General features: G+C 41.1%; 1 protein-coding gene across 1 annotated transcript in view; it reads left to right on the forward strand.

The window, feature by feature from the left end:
* MCUB (mitochondrial calcium uniporter dominant negative subunit beta) overlaps positions 1-10,041 on the forward strand; it is a 94,712-nt gene extending 84,671 nt beyond the window's left edge. The window contains exons 5-8 of the mRNA XM_041760218.1: positions 5,697-5,857; positions 7,212-7,415; positions 7,862-7,978; positions 9,819-10,041. Of these exons, the coding sequence (XP_041616152.1) occupies positions 5,697-5,857; positions 7,212-7,415; positions 7,862-7,978; positions 9,819-9,896 (560 nt within the window). The 3' untranslated portion in view covers positions 9,897-10,041. The remainder of the gene's footprint in view (positions 1-5,696; positions 5,858-7,211; positions 7,416-7,861; positions 7,979-9,818) is intronic.
* Positions 10,042-17,703: the final 7,662 nt, after the last annotated feature.

Here is a 17,703-nt window from a genome sequence, read left to right on the forward strand (position 1 = left end):
CTCTTTCTCTCTCTGTGTCTCTCATGAATAAATACATAAAATCTTTTTTTATAAATGTTACAAATAATTAGACAAAGGACATTTCAGAAAGTTGCTGACATCTTAAGTTTCTAATATATGCAAGGCTGTAGGACTTTAATGTTGTGGGAACCAGGGAAGTTTCTTCCTTTATCTTCTGTGTTCAGTATGTTCTTCCAGGGTAATTTTCTTTAATGAAGTAGATGTACAGTGTATAGAGCCGGTACTTTGAGGTTTTGCCAAGTCCTTTTGACCTTGGTAGATGGTAAATATAGGACCCAAGACATGAAGTTGAAAATTTCCTTTATTACTCTTCAAAGCTTGGTTTTTCCCTGTCTCCTTCCCTGCTGGTACCAACTCTGAGGGGAGTCAGGTGTCTGCTTTATCTGTGCTCTTCTGTAGGGAAGGTGTTCTTTCCTTGGGTTTTTAGTGGTGTCTTTATCTTTGATTTTCTGCAGTTTAAATATGATACACCTTGCTTTTTCCCCTTGCTGTATAATTTTTTGTTGAAAATTGGACATGATGGGACGCCAGGGTGGCTCAGTGGTTGAGTGTCTGTCTTTGGCCCAGGGTGAGATCCTGGTGTCCCGGTATCGAGTTCTGCATCAGGCTCCCTGCATAGAGCCTGCTTCTCCCTCTGCCTGGGTCTCTGCCTCTCTCTGTGTCTTTCATGAATAAATAATAAAAAAAAAAAAAAAAAGAAAGAAAGAAAGTTGGACATGATGTGTTGTGTTGTGTAGTAGAACCTGAAGCAAGGAGGCATTTAATCTGAGGTTTTATGTGTATCTGGCTAAGAGGCTGTTGGCCTATAGCTGTAGGTATCGGAGGTCTGTGTTTCTTCTCGTGCCCCTGTTTTTCTCTTCTGTGTTGTCTCTGAGTTTCCCTAGAAATTCTTTCTTAGGGTATGCGTCTTGCACAGAACTGCAGCCCTGTTGGTGTGATGGTAGGGTCTTGGGGGTGGGGGGAGGAGCATTGTATAAACCTATGACTGAATCTCGGTTATTTTATTGGGCCAGAATTCCAGGGCTGCAGCTTTCAGTAGAGTTTCTTAGCCACTTTATTTTTCCCTTCCTTTGTGAGCCAGGAGGTCTAGAGGGGGCTGGGAGTAGCTAATTGCCTTTCTTCCAGCCAGATAAGGCTCTGGTAAAGTAGTTTCCTTGCTAGGAGAAAGTTGCTTGGGGGCTGATCCAGAATGGTTACTTTTCCCCTCTCCCTGCGCCAAGCACCAGATTATTTGGATCTCTGATCTTCACTGTGAGAACCCTGTGGGGCTCCTGGAGATAAAACTAGTGAATGCCTGTGAGGTTTTTATTTCTCAAACTGGTCAGCACTGAGCCTCCAGCAATTCACCAGTTATGCTGAAGTGTTCCTGCCAGTATTAGCTCTGGAGGCTTCTGTTCCCAGTAAGTTGTGACCGTAGACTGCTGGAGACAGCAGAAAGGAATTCATAAGCCTGTGCCTGAAAAAATAGATGACTAAATAGATCAATAAATAAGGGAAGGCTCTTGTTTATAGTTAGAATGCCAAGTGCTGACTGGCAAATGGGAGGGCTGCTGGAATCGAAAAGTTGTCATATTGCAAGCAGATTCCTCCAAATTCTGCATCAGCCAAGAATTATCAATAGATGCCAGTGAAAAGGGAAAAGGGGAGGGGATTTAGATTAAAAAAGAATAAATGCTGTAACAGAGAGAAATGGGAGCAAATCATAAGGTGCTTCAGGGGCTCCCACTAATTAACTGGTACAATTTGAACACCATGGCGCCCATGTCTTGTGACTTGCCCCCATTTTGATTTCAGGCTTTTTCTTTCTGGTATAAGTAGATGATCCAGGCTGATCTTGTACCCCAGCATTGATGTCAGCCATTTCTCTGAAGATCCCTTGAAGAAAAACAGATTTTTAAAAATTTTAATTGTATGTTTGAAAATTTTATGTTATTTTCAAACACAAGTATAGAGAAATTAAAATGAATCCATCATTTCAACAATTATGAACTTTCTTCTGTTAATTCTTTTTTCTTTTTTTAAAGACTTTATTTATTCATGAGAGACACAGACAAAGAGAGAGGCAGAGACATATGCAGAGGGAGAAGCAGGCTCCATGAAGGGAGCCTGATGTGGGACTCAATCCTGGGACTCCAGGATCACACCCTGGGCTGAAGGTAGGCGCTCAATCACTGAGCCACCCAGGCGTCCCTGTTAATTCTTAAAATCAGGACAGTATTAAACCTCAAAGAGAGAAGGATGCTAGAAGTTCATAAATACAGAAATGAAAACCCATGTTAAGATAGAAAGTTTGTGTCTGGTGAGTTCCTGATGATGGGGAACAGAAGGCTAGCTGAGAACAAAGCACAACCTCACACCCTGCAAACCTCCTCCCCCAACTTCTGGATGGGATATGTGTGACATTCCTCCAGGAAGCTCCCAACTATCTTAATGCCTTACTAGAGGGAAAAACCATCTTTAACTGACAATGGCAGGCCTCCAATATTTTGTAGGTTCTCTTGAGCATGTGAAAATCCTTTTGAAACCTCCCTTTTCCTTATCTCCAACTCCCAAGTATATAATCAGCCACCCCCACAAGCCCTGGGCAGCAGCTCTTCCTGCCCATGGGTCCTGCCCCCAGGCTTTAATAAAACCACCATTTTGCACCAAAGACATCTCAAGAATTCTTTCTTGGTCATTGGCTCCAGACCGCACCCCACCAAACCTCACCTATATTCCAAAACTACATCACCCAACATTCTGGAAAGTCTTCTGTTTCCTGGTCTCTGGGTTGAGTACTTGAGGATACAAGTGGAAACCGATGATTTTAGGGCATCTTTTTGTTTTACTTGTCCTTCCTCTCCTGCAGGCCCCAACATGTTACATACACCTTTAGGTCCAGGTGGACTAATTACAACCTCCTTCCTCCCATCTCCTTGGGAGGAGAGCTGCCTCCCTGCCTGGAGGGGTGGTTGCTGGGATGGTGCTGGCTCACCAGATGCCTCACTGAACACCAAACCCGAATGACTCAGTCTCACAATGGGAATTAAAATAATGGGCACAGTAGGTATGGTTGGCAGGAAAATGACAGAGGAATTATACAGGATTAATAGAAAATTCAGTTTATAAAATTGTAAATTTGGAGTTAAAAAAATGTATTTAAACCCCGTTCCTTCTCTAAAGCATTGGCAAAGATTTGAAATTTAGTCTATGAAAAAAAAAAAAACAACAAAAAGAAATTCAGTATATGAAAATGAAATCTGTATTAAAGACACATATAAAAGGAATAAGCAGCTTCTGAAGAAAAAGAAAAGAGTAATTGTCTCTCGTTTTTGGTTTTTGTTAGGAGATACCACAGACAAATGCTCTATTTAGGGAAATGTTTAAATTGGTAATACAACATATGAATTTTGCGGTGCCATTTCTGAAAGACCATAGCTTGTCACTGAGCTCAGATCAACATTGCATGTAACCCAACAAAGACTGTCTCTTTGACCAAACATTAGCCAGGTGCCTCCGAGCCTTCTTCTTGACTAGACCTCAGTCTGGACCCATAAAGATGGCAGATTGTCCACACAGATGATTTTGTTCACCTCCAGTCCCATGCCTACCACCCCCACCCCCCAAGAGACTTGAACAAACCCCAGCATAGTTTCTGTCAGCATAAGGGCATATCCCCAGGATTATGCTTGCCTGGGGAAGTGCGACACTGCCAGGAGAACTTCTCGTGCATTCAGGGAAAACTTGGTGATAGGCAGACAGGTCCCTGAACGTTTTCTTCTAGCAATTACTTCAGAAAGCTTGCAATTCTAAATTCTTTCTCTATGAAAGTATACAGCCTCTGCCTTCCAGAACTGTCATCTCAAGGACCTGAGAAAACTACTCTTTGAAACACAAATGTCCAGGGAGCTGACGCTTGCTCTTCTCCCAGCTGTGTGGCTGCCTTGCTCGACTTCCACACTGCCTTCTGTTTGTTTCTCTTCTGCTTAAGTGCCAGTTACCAACCCAAATGGCCGAGTCGCCCTAACCTTTGCCCTAACCCTAACCTAGAATCCTCAGGCCCAGGCTGTAGATTTCCACTTCTCCGACTCCACTGAGGCCCCCGCCCCCATCCTCTCCTCTGTCCCTAGAACACCCAGCCGCCTCTGCACAAATACAAGTTGAGCTTAGTTCACACTGGACCCTCTTCCATATCACAGTGCTGCCTGGATAAAATCTGTCCTTATCACTTAAGGTCTGGCTTTGTCTTGGATACACTCCACAGCTTGGGACGAAATCATGCCCCAGCTCTACCTTTCTTCTATATGTAGACCTTTTGTTTTTTTTAATTTTTAATTTTGTACACTTTTTAAATAGCAGTACATTTTTCACCAAAACAAAAGGACTCTGACTTGTACAAATCTCAAAAGTCTAGAAGAGAACTTATGCTTCTCACTACTTCCTGGCAGCTTTAGCCTAGAATGTAGAAGGGATTAAGACTACACTAAAGTCTTGAAGGCAGTGGGTAGAATGGAAGGGAAATAACTCCGAGGCCTGCTGATCCTCCCTGGAGGCTCACTGGGCTACTCCTGACTCCAGGGCCCTAAACCTGCTGTGGATACAAATGCACACTGCAGGTGGGCGGATCTGCCCTGCCATGTCCCACCCTGTCCCCCACCTCCAGTTCTCTAACAGCACTGGGGAACAGCTACAACACTCAGAAAAGGAGCATTACAGCCCAGTTTTTGTGTGTTTGTAGACCCAGAGTGGCAGAAGGATTAAGAGAAAATCCATATGCAAAAGAACTTTGTTAAACATTCAGAAACTGTGACTTCCTTTCCTAGCAGTATGAACCTCCTTTCAGATCTACATCTTGTTGAACTTATATTTTAAACTTTCATTTACACTTTCGTACACCAGCTTCCCTCCCCTGTGCATCCTAAGATAATTTTTGGATAAATGCCTGGGATAAAGGGGTAGGGATCTTAGGTTGAGGTTGGATATAAAAAATGAGCCATAAGGAGGGCACTTGTGATGAGCACTGGGTGTTGTATGTAAGTGATAAATCACTACATTTCTCCTCCTGAAACCAATATTACACTATATGTTAAGTAACTAGAATTTATTTTTTTTAAAAGATTTTATTTATTTATTCATGAGAGACACACAGAGAGAGAGAGAGAGGCAGAGACACAGGCAGAGAGAGAAGCAAGCTCCACACAGGGAGTCTGACGTGGGACTCGATCCCGGGTCTCCAGGATCACGCCCTGGGCCGAAGGCAGGTGCCAAACTGCTGAGCCACCCAGGGATCCCCAGTAACTAGAATTTAAATAAAAACTTAAAACAACAACAACAAAATGAACCCGTAAACCAAAAGTGTTATAAACTAAGGTGAGGCATGCACCTGGATTCTGGTAGAAGGGTACCTTTTCCATTTGAAGATTTTTAAAGAAATAGCAAAGTCGTATTACAAAAGAAAAAAAGACCAAAAAAAATAGTTTTAAGCCTACCGTGTAGCAATTTGTCATTCCAGACTTTCTTCTATGGGAGAGACAGATCACCTGAGACAGGAAGAAAGGCCAATACCAAATGCCTCCCTGGGACTTGGGGTGCCCGGGTGGCCGGCCATAGGCACACAGGTTGGAGTCCCTGAACTGGGAGAGCCTGGTAGAAGAAGTGTAGTGACCGCCTTATGTGTCCTTTCTGTCTTTTCTCAGAAAAACTGAGTATGGAACATGCTACTCAGATGGAAAATGTGAAATCCTTGGTTCACAGACTGTTTACAGCTTTGCATTTAGAAGAGTTTCAGAAAAAACGAGAGCACCTCTTACTGGAGAAAATTGACCACCTGAAGGGACAGCTGCGGCCTCTCGAACAGGTTGGAAAGTGTCACAGTTGAGTCTGTGTGAAAATAATACTGTTGATTGACCACTTGTGGAGTGAATGTTTTTGTGAATGCTCCACATATGCTCATTTTCTCCTTCAGTCCTCACGATGAGCCTGTGCATTTGGTACTCTATTATCTTTGTCATCCTTCAGGTGAGGAAGCAGAGACCACAAGGGTGCATAGCTACTAATGTGGTGGAGCCCGAACATGAATTCTGGCGGCCCCACTGGAGCTGCATCTTGAACTGTGTGCTGTGCTGCCCCTCCAGACTGTCCTCTCTGTAAATGAGGACAATATGAGCCGGGCTACACTAGCTGCAGTGCTTCCAGGTTCTTTTTTATAGGATAGGCCTGTGGCTCCAGCCCTGTTTATAGATGTACAGCTGGAGAGTTAGCACCGGCTTCCTAGCATCCAAAAGTTAATCATTAGTGGAGGAGGAAAAAAAAAAACTTTTTTGGAGAAGTGTGGAGGAGTCTGTTTTAAGGGAAAAACCTGCATCTTTTAAACCACTGATACCATTTGTGATTTTTAAAAATGGATGGGTGTTATCTGTGTGTCTTTGTATCTGAATAGGAAGTTTCTGGAAATAAACTTTGATAGTATCCTCTAAGGATACTCGAGATGGCAGAGCAAGGGACTTTTAAATTATATTTCTTGGATTTATTTTTTACTTTTTAAAAAGTGGGTAATATATTTACTTGCATTAAGATTTGAAAATCTGGAAAGGTGCCAGTGGAAAGTTTTCCTCCTCCTACCATATCCTTACACCCATGGATCATCTGTGTATACACAAGTACAAATATATTATTTTGTCCCCTTTTTCAGAAAAGGGCATACACTATCACATACTCTTCTCACCTTTTTTCACTAACAGTGTATCTGGAAAGATCTGCACATTGATGTGTGGTTTCCACACTACTGCTGCTCAATAGCTCAGCAGATAATATTGATAAGTGCCAGTCTTCTACTCTTGAGAATCTGTAATGAACCGTGTGTGCAAGTGTACCTAGAGGATGCATCCCTAGCAGTGCAGTTGCTAGATCAAAGAAGATAGGCATGTAATTTTAGGTTTCAGAGGACAGCATCTTGAGTTTTTCATTGTATACCCTTCTGTACTCTTTCATTTTTTTCCCCAAAAGCAGGCCAATTTAAAAAAGGGGTCATTTCTGAGCTGACTTGGAAGTGAGTAAGTGATCACTCATGAATGTATATATTTCATAACTTTTCCCTAAATCAGATCTTGTTAAAATAATGCCGATAGGTATGATTTTACTTGTTCCTTCTTTTATTTCCCCTTAATTTGGTACACTATAAACTGACCCAAGCTCTTTCCCGCCCCCCTCAGATAAAAGCTGGAATTGAAGCTCGCTCAGAAGCTAAAACGAGCAGACTTCTGTGGGCTGGGTTAGCACTGTTGTCCGTTCAGGGCGGGGCCTTGGCCTGGCTCACCTGGTGGGTGTACTCCTGGGATATTATGGAACCAGTGACCTACTTCATCACAGTTGCAAATTCCATGGTCTTTTTTGCATACTTTATAATCACCCGACAGGTGAGTCATTTGTTAGGAAAACGGTAAGTTAGAACATGTTTTGCAAATAATTCCTTCTCCAGCTGAAGTAATATAGCTCACAAATTTCTCCACTGAGATAAACACATCAAATTTTGTTCTGTGCCTTTATAAATATGATTGAATATGTATTGCAGAAACACTCAGTAACTTTAACTTTATTGCATGATGATTTTGCTAAAACAGTTTTCTTTTTCTTTCTATCCCAATATGTGTGATTTCTCTTCCCAGCATGCTTACTTTTGAAAGCAGCAGCTGATCTCAAGCAAGACAAAATGTTTCACTTGTGTTGCCTTATGCTTTCTCTGTTGGCCACTGCAAATATTTTACTCATCTGCCTTCTTTTGCTTTAGTGTTGCTAAGGCAAGTGTCTTTCTTGCAGAGACATTATGTTCATATGTTCTTTTTTTTTTTTTTTTTCCTCTTAGGATTATACTTACTCAGCTGTTAAGAGTAGGCAGTTTCTTCACTTCTTCCATAAAAAATCAAAGAAACAACATTTTGATGTGGTGCAGTACAACAAGTTAAAAGAAGATCTTGCTAAGGTACTTTATTGCAACTATGACATCTTCTAACTGGTCTTGTTTGGGAGCCAGAACTTAGTATTGGGGAGATCTGCAAGTTAAATCTTGGTCCTTGGTCCTAGATAGACTTTTATGTACTGTGCTTTGCTCAGTGAGACAGCTGACATGTGTGATGCTAATTTCATATCAGACAGTTTTGGGTTTTTTTTTTTTTTTTGACAGTTTTGGTTTTGATTCCTGTATTCTATCTGGGGTTATCTTCTAATATGTGTGGGAAAATGTCTTAAATGACTTTGAGATAGTAAAACAATAGTTTTCAGCAGCAGTCTTATTTCTATTGACTCTCTGAGTGTGCTTTTAAGGAAAACAATCCAATTATCAAGCTCAACTTTTTTTTTTTAGAACGGGGGAGGGGCAGAGGGAGAGAGAGGGAGAGAATCTTAAGTGGGCTCCACACCCATTGTGGAACCCCACGTGGGGGTCGGGAGGGTGGGTTGGATCTCACAACCTTGAGATCATGACCTGAGCTGAAATCAAGAGTTCGAAGCTTAACTGACTGAGCCACCCAGGCACCTCTCAAGCCCAACTTTTTAAGGACATAAAAGAAACTAGACTTTTAGGAAGGTGAATACCAGAAAGAATTTTTTTTTTCCTTTTTAAAGATTATTTATTTCTTTGAGAGAGAGTGCACACGGGAGCAGGGGAAGTGGGAGGGAGAGGGAGAAGCAGTTCCCCGCTGAGCAGGAAGCCCAATGTGGGGCTCCACCCCAGAACCCCGGATCATGACCTGAGCCCAAGGCAGTTTAACTGACTGAGCCACCCAGATACCCTAAATTTTAAGCTTTTTTAAAGGCATTTGTAAGTTCCTTCTCCTTAAAAATAAAAGAATCAATATGGTATTCCTCCCTTCATCTTTTCCATCTTTCCAGTGAGGAAACAGAGGTGTTAGTTCCTTGCCCAGGTATCTACAGTGTTAAAAAGTGGGGAAAGCAGGCTATGAACCCAACAGTCTGACTCTGGAGCCTGTGCTCTGAGGGTCCTCGACACAATTTGTGTCTTTAGGAGCTTTTACGCTGGCCCCTGGTGGACTCTTTAGCTTTGTTCAGATGATAACTAATGGTAGCTTCTCAACACATTAAGTGAATTTTTAATTTTTCTTAGTCATTTTATAAGAAAAAAGTTTTGGTAAAAATCTCTTGCACTGCTTATTTAGTAGCCAGTGTTCGTAATATCTCTTGTTACCTGTACCTTCTAAACTTCCCATCCCTCAAATTAGAAGAACAAGTTATTACTAGAATTAAATGTGTAATCCAAGAATTGGGGATGAGGAAACCTTTAACAACTTTTACATTCTATAAAAGCACTACTTAGGAAAAATACAATGATTTTATCTCTAATTAGTGGGAACTTTTACATTTGAAGGATCTAATCCAAGAAGGCTAAGGGATGGATGTTCTTCCACCTAGTTCATAGCCCCAGGCATTTAAGATTTAAAGTAGCATCTGTGCAAAATAAATAAATAAATAAAGTAGCATCTGTGAAGTATTTTTTTTTAAGGTAATAACATTGAGGAAGAAGGGAGACTGATGGGTCACAGGGTGCTTTTCTTTTCAAATAAGGACTAGAAAAACCATAGTAAAGGGGACTGCGAACATAGCAAGAACTTGAAGGATGTATTAGAAACCTTAGACTCTTTCTTTCAAAGAGGATCCCTAGTCATCAAAATATTATAGATATTTGCCATTAGTACTTGAAATTTGTTTGTTTAACCTAAGATACATTAAATTTATAGAATTCTTGTGCATTGATGCTGTTTCTCATTCTCTCTGATCATGTAGTTTCTCCTTTTTCCCATTGACAGGCTACAGAGTCGCTGAAACAGGTGCGCCACTCTCTCTATTTGCGAATGCAAGGAAAGGAACTCAATGGAAAGAATTAATCTTGCATTTTTTAAATATCATTGAATTTTTTCCAGTACATGTTGATTCTGTAACTTAAAAACTGGAACTTTTTGAGTCCCATAGTTCCTTTGAATTTGATTGTTTTAATCTCTTTTGTTAAATTAAAAAAAAATGCTTGCAAAACACAGGTATTCTTTGAAGTTCTCACTTGAGATTTTTAGTGTGTGGATTCACATGACTTGCCCAGGGTTAATGCCAGAAGGAGCTTGGACGTGTCCATTAAAGTCAGAGCAGCAGCTGCTGCGGTTTGGCATTTGAGCTGAGTCCTCATCCTCCTGGGTTATGTTTATTCCCCTGCATACGTGGAGTGGTCCATGTGCCTGGCATTTGCTCTCATTCTTAGGTTTCCTTTAGAATTGTCTTGTCATTAATTTATTTTTAAGTACATAATAGTAAGAAGACTTTTATCCTGAAACATAGCTAAATTATAAAATTATAAAATGTCATTTGAAAAAAAAAAAAATAAAATAAAATGTCATTTGAAATGTTTCATCTTAACTAATATTTTACTGAGATATAGATACTATTGATACAATATCAAGTACTGATGTAGGTACTTTACATATACGTTATTTGTAATCCTATATCCTATGAAAGTAGCTGTTTTTGTTTTGTTTTTAAAATATTTTATTTATTCATGAGAGACACAGAGAGAGGCAGAGACACAGGCAGAGGGAGAAGCAGGCTCCATGCAGGGAGCCCGATGTGGTACTCAATCCTGGGACTCCAGGATCATGCCCTGAGCCACAGGCAGACACTCAACTGCTGAGCCACCCAGGCGTCCCCAAAAGTAGCTGTTTTTAATCCCAGTTTAATAATAAGGAAATGGAGGCATGGAGAGGCTGGTTGGCCCAAGTGCACAGAGCCAGATTTCAGCACCTACTCATGGTGGAAGAAAGATCTTTGTGCATTTACAACTAATGGTAGTTAGTCCATTGGCCTGGAAGGATAATGATGATACTCTGATTTGCTATTCAAAATACCCAAAGCCACCAATGTTTTCCGAGTTTATTTTTCGATCAAGTCAGATTCAAACTTCTACACTGTAAGTGGAGCGGCACACAATGACTGCTTGCCATTTGTGTCAGTATCTCTGAAACATGGAAATTTTTAATCACTACAATATTGAGGTTTTATTACTAAGCTAAGAATACGCGCTGTGTTTTTATATAATCATTATGACGAGCCCAAGGACATGTTCTGCCTTTTGCTATTCCTAGGGAGAGACAAGACCATCAAGTATGATCAAAGTTAAGAGAAATAACTTGGGAAGGGTGGGCCTTGCCTTTTGGGTGGAACTTGGAAAGAGGGAAAGCAGGGATATAATGTGGGAAGGGCAGGGGAGTCCTGAAATGGGTCTTGGCTCTGTACTGGAGTATTTCTCCAGGGAATATACAATGAAAAGGAGTAGAATGCTTGAAACAAGTTTGGACTGGGAGGATGGGATCAGATAATGGAATCAGGATTCTGGATTTAACATGGGAAACAGCAGAGTACATCCAGTGTGGGATAGAAAGCATGTGGGCTTTAGGGTCAGGGAGGTTCTGCACTTACTAGCTGGAGATATTAGGCAGTTAACTTGACCTCTCCTCATTAAGGTAATTAATTATAAAATGCCATTGACCTTATTGAGAGTTAAGTGAGATGAAATGCTTTGAACATGAGTAGCTAATATAAGCTACTCTATAAATGTCACACTTGAGTAGAGGTTCCAGGAGAACATGGATTGTGGGGACTCCTAGGTGGCTCAGCGGTTGCGCGTCTGTCTGCCTTTAGGTCAGGGTGTGATCCCGGGATGCCTGGATCAAGTCCAGCATTAGGCTCCCTGTGAGGAGCCTGCTTCACCCTCTGCCTGTGTCTCTGCCTCTCTGTCTCTCATGAATAAATAAATAAAAATCTTTGAAATAACAAGCAAACTGGGATTGTTGTTTGCTTTGTTCACTGATGGATCCATCCCAGGTGCCAAGAATAATGCCTGGCTTCGCTAGGTACCCAAGAAAGAGGTAAAAGGCCTGTGGCATTTTCAGGTATAGCACTGGGCAGAGTCTAGTCTGGGAAAGTAGAAAGAATAGCTTCTGAATTTTTGCACGTAGTCTAAGGGCAATCTGGAAAGATGGCATAGACTAGAGCAGGTGTTGGCAAATTCATATATGATGCCTGTTTTCACAAATGCAGTGTTACTGGAAGTCAGCTGCATTGAACTTTGGCTCTTTCTGCACTGTACACAGCAAACTTTTCTATGCAGTAGAGAGAGTGTGGCTGCAAAGCCTAACCTATTTACTTTCTGGCTTTTTACAGAAAAATTTTGATGAACCCCTGAACAATAAATATGAAAGATGATTATCAAAGAATACTTCTGTGTTTTTAGGGCTTCAGAAAGTCATGTGAAATTTTACTTATTTATTCATAGAGACAGAGAGAGAGAGGCAGAGACACAGGCAGAGGAAGAAGCAGGCATCATACAGAGAGCCTGACGTGGGACTCGATCTACAGTCTCCAGGATCACGCCCTGGGCTGCAGGTGGCACTAAACTGTGCACCACGGGGCTGCCCAGAAAGTCATGTGAAAAATGAATTCTTAGAAAAGATAGCTTCCTTTGATTTGTATCTTCTTACTTGACAAGTAATACGGAGTTTTGCAGGGACTATTGTGTAAGTCACATTGTACTTTGGTGAAATTCATTTCTTAGTACCAAGGGGACAACTCAGTAATAAGCGGCAGGACACTCCAGCCTTTATAATATTTAAGCTGTAGTTTAATGAACATTATGTTAATATTAAAGCTGTAGAGATCAGGTAACTAATAATATAAACAAGTGTGATCTTTCTACTCAATTCCAAGTTGTAAGTACAAAAAGATTGGAACCAAAATTAAGGGAATCCAATTATATGTTAATTTTATTACAAAAATATTGTCTTATTTAGAGACAACTGTTAAAATTCAGTTGTGTCCCTCTTACTTCCATGGCATTTTGGAACCCAGATAATGTCATTGCAGTTTGATATCACTGCAACTCTTCAACTGAGTTTGTTGAAGGAAAAAAGTGGTTTTGTTCATTTTGTTTTTAATACTTTTGAATAACATCAACTTTCTCTTAGGTAACCAGAATTGTGTCATCTTTGCCATCAGGCCAGTGTTCATGAGGTGAACTGAGGAGCGGCTTTGTAGTCATTAGCTCTGGAAAGTAGAGTCACAGTGATGGCAGTGCCTGTGGTAGGCCCCGTCATGACCACACACAAAGGTATCAGTGTCCTGCTCACCACAGCCTCTAGTCGCCTCTCGCTGTGATCCGCAGCTGAAACAGCACATGCAAACGATCACTTCTGAACTAGCGAGTCGTATGTTTCAGTCCTCAGAGCGCAAACATTTTACCAGCCTCCGACAGGCTACTAACAGAGTTACTCCAGTTTTATAGATCATATTAGTAAGCATGGACTCTTAAAAGTAACATCTATTATTCCATTAACACTAAGGTCCCTGAGTGGGACCAGTGACTGCTGGACAGCGTATGGCCACTTAACCTGGAAGAGCCACAGATTCCAATTCTCAGGAATTAAGTGTGTTTTGTATTTCTTCCTCAGAATACCATACAGCAGTCCTTGTAGGTGATTTTTTTAAATACTAGACTTATTTTTTATTGAAGCGTATTTGACATACAATGCTAATGTTAAATTAGTGTCTGGTGTACAGCACGGTGATTCAAAATTTATATACATCATAAAGTGTTTACCATGAGAAATTAGGTTGCCATCTGTCACCACCCAATACATATTATTAACTGTATTCCTCGTGCTGTTGATTTTGTTCCCATGTCTTATTTATTTTATAACTGGAAGTTTGTACCTTTTAATTCCCTTCCGCTATTTTGCCTATCACCTCTCCCCCGCCCACCCCCCAGCAACCAGCAGCAGATGTTCTCTTTAGCTGTGAGCTCAATTTTTTAAAATTTCACATATAAATGAGATCATACGGTATTTGTTTTTCTCTCATTTCACTTAGCATAATACCCACTAGGTCCATCCTTGTTACAGATGGCAAGATTTCATTCTTTCTTAATGACTTAATATTCCATTGAATATGTTATACAGGCATACCTTAGAGATAGTGTGGATTCCGTTCCAAACCATCGCAATGAAGCAAATATTGTAATAAAGCAAGTCAAATGAATTTTTTGGTTGCCCAGTATATAAGTTATGTTTATACTCTAGTCTATTAAGGGTGCAGTGACATTATGTCTTAAAAAAGCAATGTAACAACTGGGGGATTAAGGGATGCTGCCCCAACCTCACTCCCATGCAGTTGAAAATCTCTGTGTAACTTATGACTCCCTCTAAACTTAATAGCTTCTGTTGACCAGAAGCCTTACTGAGAACATAAATGGTCAATTAACATATGCTTTGTATAATACATATATTTTTAAATAATAATAATAAAAGTTCCCCCCAGCTTTATTCCAAAAATAGATATTAAATAACGTATAAAAGGAAAAGGAGCTGATGTTGGGTTCGGCTTGCATCCCCTTCTCTTTATCCTAGCTCTTCTCGTATCTTGCCTATTTTGGGGGACATTTTCTTAGAATGGGGATCTTCTACCTCCTTGGCTTTATAATAATGGAGAGCCACCTCCAGAAGCCAACTGTCTTCAATCTCTCCAATACCTGTCTCATGAACTCCTTGGTAGTCAAGACAAGTTCATGGTAGAGCAACCAGTGTGGCTGTTCCTCAAAGAGGGAGGAGTTGGGGTGAATGAACACTGTCTGCTGCTGTTTGTGCGATAGCCACTACGGGTCAACCGGGCCATGTGGTAAAAGTAACCAGCTGTGATGGCCTTGCATGCACGGATATAGTCCCCCTGGCAGGAGCTGTGACCCTGCTTATTGTAATAAGGGTCTTATTCTTACAGTAAGCTAGAGAAAACATTAAGAAAATCATAAGAAAAATGTATTTATAGGTACTGTATTTATCAAAAACATCTACATATAAGTGGACCTGTGGAGTTCAAACCCATGTTCAAGGACAAACTATATCTACTTTTAAATAAAAAAGTTTCATTGATAAGAAGAATGCTAACCATTCTTCTTTTGCTGGTGGAGGGACTTGTCCCCATTGTTGATGGCTGCTGACTGATTGGGGTGGTAGCTGTGGCCATTTCTTTAGGACAACAATGACGTTTGTTGCATCGATTGACTCTTCCTTTCACAAACGATTTCTCTGTAGCCTATGATGCTGCTTGATGGCACTTTATCCACAATAGAACTTAATTCAAAATTAGGAATCAGTTCTCTGTCAAACGCTGTTGCTGTTTTATGAACTAAGTTTATGTAATATACGAACGCTTTGTTGTCATTTCAACAATCTTCACAGCATCTTCACCAGCAGTCAATTCCATGTCAAGAAACCACTTTTAATTCCAGTTCTTTTGCTGTTTCTATCCTATCTATAGCTACTTTCTCCACTGAAATCTTGAACCCCTCAAAGCCATATAGGTGGGGATCAGTTTCTTCCAAGCTCCTGTTTATGTTAATATTTTTACTTCTTCCCATGAATCAAGCATGTTCTTAATGGCATCTAGAATGGTAAATCCTTTCCAGAATGTTTTCAGTTTACTTTGCCCAGATCCATCAGAGGAATCACTGTCTATGGTAGCTATAGTCTTACATAATATACTTCTTAGGGATCCCTGGTGGCTCAGCAGTTGAGCGTCTTTGCCTCAGGGCGTGATCCAAATTCAAGGATCAAGTCCCACATCAGGCTTCCTGCATGGAGCCTGTTTCTCCCTCAGCCTATGTCTCTGCCTCTCTCTATGTCTCTCATGAATAAATAAATAAAATCTTTTTAAAAAAAAAAAAAAAAACTTCTGGGCGGCCCCGGGTGGCTCAGCGGTTTAGCGCCGCCTTCAGCCCAGGGCGTGATCCTAGAGACCTGGGATTGAGTCCCACGTCGGGCTCCCTGCATGGAGCCTGCTTCTCCCTCTACCTGTGTCTCTGCCTCCCCCTCTCTCTCTGTGTTTCTAATGAATAAATAAAATCTTTAAAAAAAAAATAAAAATAAAAAATAAAAAAATAAAAAAATAAACTTCTTAAATATTAAGACTTGAAAAATGAAAGGACTCCTTAATCCATGGGCTGCAGAATGGATGCTCCATCAGAGCTTCGGGTGACCAGGTTCATTGTCGATGAGCAGTAGTATTTTGAATGGAATCTTTTTTTTTTTTTTAGATTTTATTTATTTATTTATTCATGAGAGAGAGAGAGAGAGAGACAGACTCCATGCAGGGAGCCTGACGTGGGACTTAATCCTAGGTCTCCAGGATCGCGCCCTGGGCCGAAGGCTGCGCCAAACCGCTGAGCCATCCAGGCGTCTCAAGCAGTAGGTTTCTAAAGTGGGCTTTAAATATTCAGTAAACCATGTTGTTAACAGATATGCAGCCATCCAGGCTTTGTTGTTCCATTTTACCGAGCACAGGAAGAGTAAATTTAGCAGAATTCTGAAGGGCCCTAGGATCTTCTGAATGCTAAATGAACATTGGTCTCAAATTCACCAGCTGTATTAGCCCCTAACAAGAGAGTCAACCTGTCCTTTGAAGCTTCGAAGTTAGACATTGACTTCTCCTCTCTAACTATAAAAATTCTAGATAGCATCTTCTTCCAAGGGGGCTGTTTCATCTACATTGAAGATCTGTTATGTAGCCACCTTCATAAATGATATTAGCTAGATCTCCTGGATAACTGTCAGCTTCTACATTGGCACTTGCTGCTCCATCCTGCCCTTTTATGTTATGGAGACGGCTCCTTTCCTTAGACCTCCAGAACAAACCAACCCCTGCTAGCTTCCATCTTCTCTTTGGCAGCTTCTTTACTTCTCAGCCTTCATAGATTTGAAGAGTTATGGGCTTGCTCTGGATTCAGCTTTAACTGGCTTAAGGGAATGTTGTGGTTGGTTTAATCTTCTGTCCAAACCACTCAAACTTTCTGCATATCAGCAATAAGACTGTTTCACTTTTTAAAAAAAAGATTTTATGTATCAATTCATGAGACACACAGAGAGAGGCAGAGACAAGCAGAGGGAGAAGCAGGCCCCATTCAGGGAGTCCAACGCAGACCTGATCCCGGGTCCCCAGGATCACACCCCGGGCTGAAGGCAGTGCTAAACCACTAAGCCACCGGGGCTGCCCCTGTTTCACTTTCTTATCACTCATGTATTTACTGGAGTAGTAGTTTTAATTTCCTTCAAGAACTTTGTCTTTGTATTGGCAACTTGGCTATTTGCCACAAGAGGCATAGTTCTTTGCCCATCTTGGGCTTTTAACATGTCTTCCTCATCAAGCTTCATTATTTTCACCCTTTGAGTTAAGAGTGAGAAACGTGACTCTTCCTTTCACTTGAACACTTAACTTAGGTCGATTAGTAATCCTACAATGGCCTCTAATTTCAGAATTGTTGTGTCTCAGGAAACAGGGAAGCCCAAGGAGGGGAGAGAATGACTGGTCGATGGAGCAATGAGAATAAAATAAAAAGTGATAATCCAGGGCAGCCCGGGTGGCTCAGTTGGTAAAGCGCTTGCCTTCAGCTCAGGTCAAGACCTCAGAATTCTGGGATTGAGCCCCACCTTGGGCTTCTTGCTCAGTGGGGGGTCTGCCTCTCCCTATCCCTGTGGCCTCTCCCCCCATGCATGATTTCTCTCAAATAGATCAGATCTTAAAGTGATAATCCATGTGTAGATGAATTTGTATGCCCGAGTAAAACAAGTCTACTCTGAATTACACAATGAATAAGAATGTGAGTTA

The sequence above is a fragment of the Vulpes lagopus genome, chromosome 6, assembly GCF_018345385.1.
Source record: "Vulpes lagopus strain Blue_001 chromosome 6, ASM1834538v1, whole genome shotgun sequence".
Classification (NCBI taxonomy): domain Eukaryota; kingdom Metazoa; phylum Chordata; class Mammalia; order Carnivora; family Canidae; genus Vulpes; species Vulpes lagopus.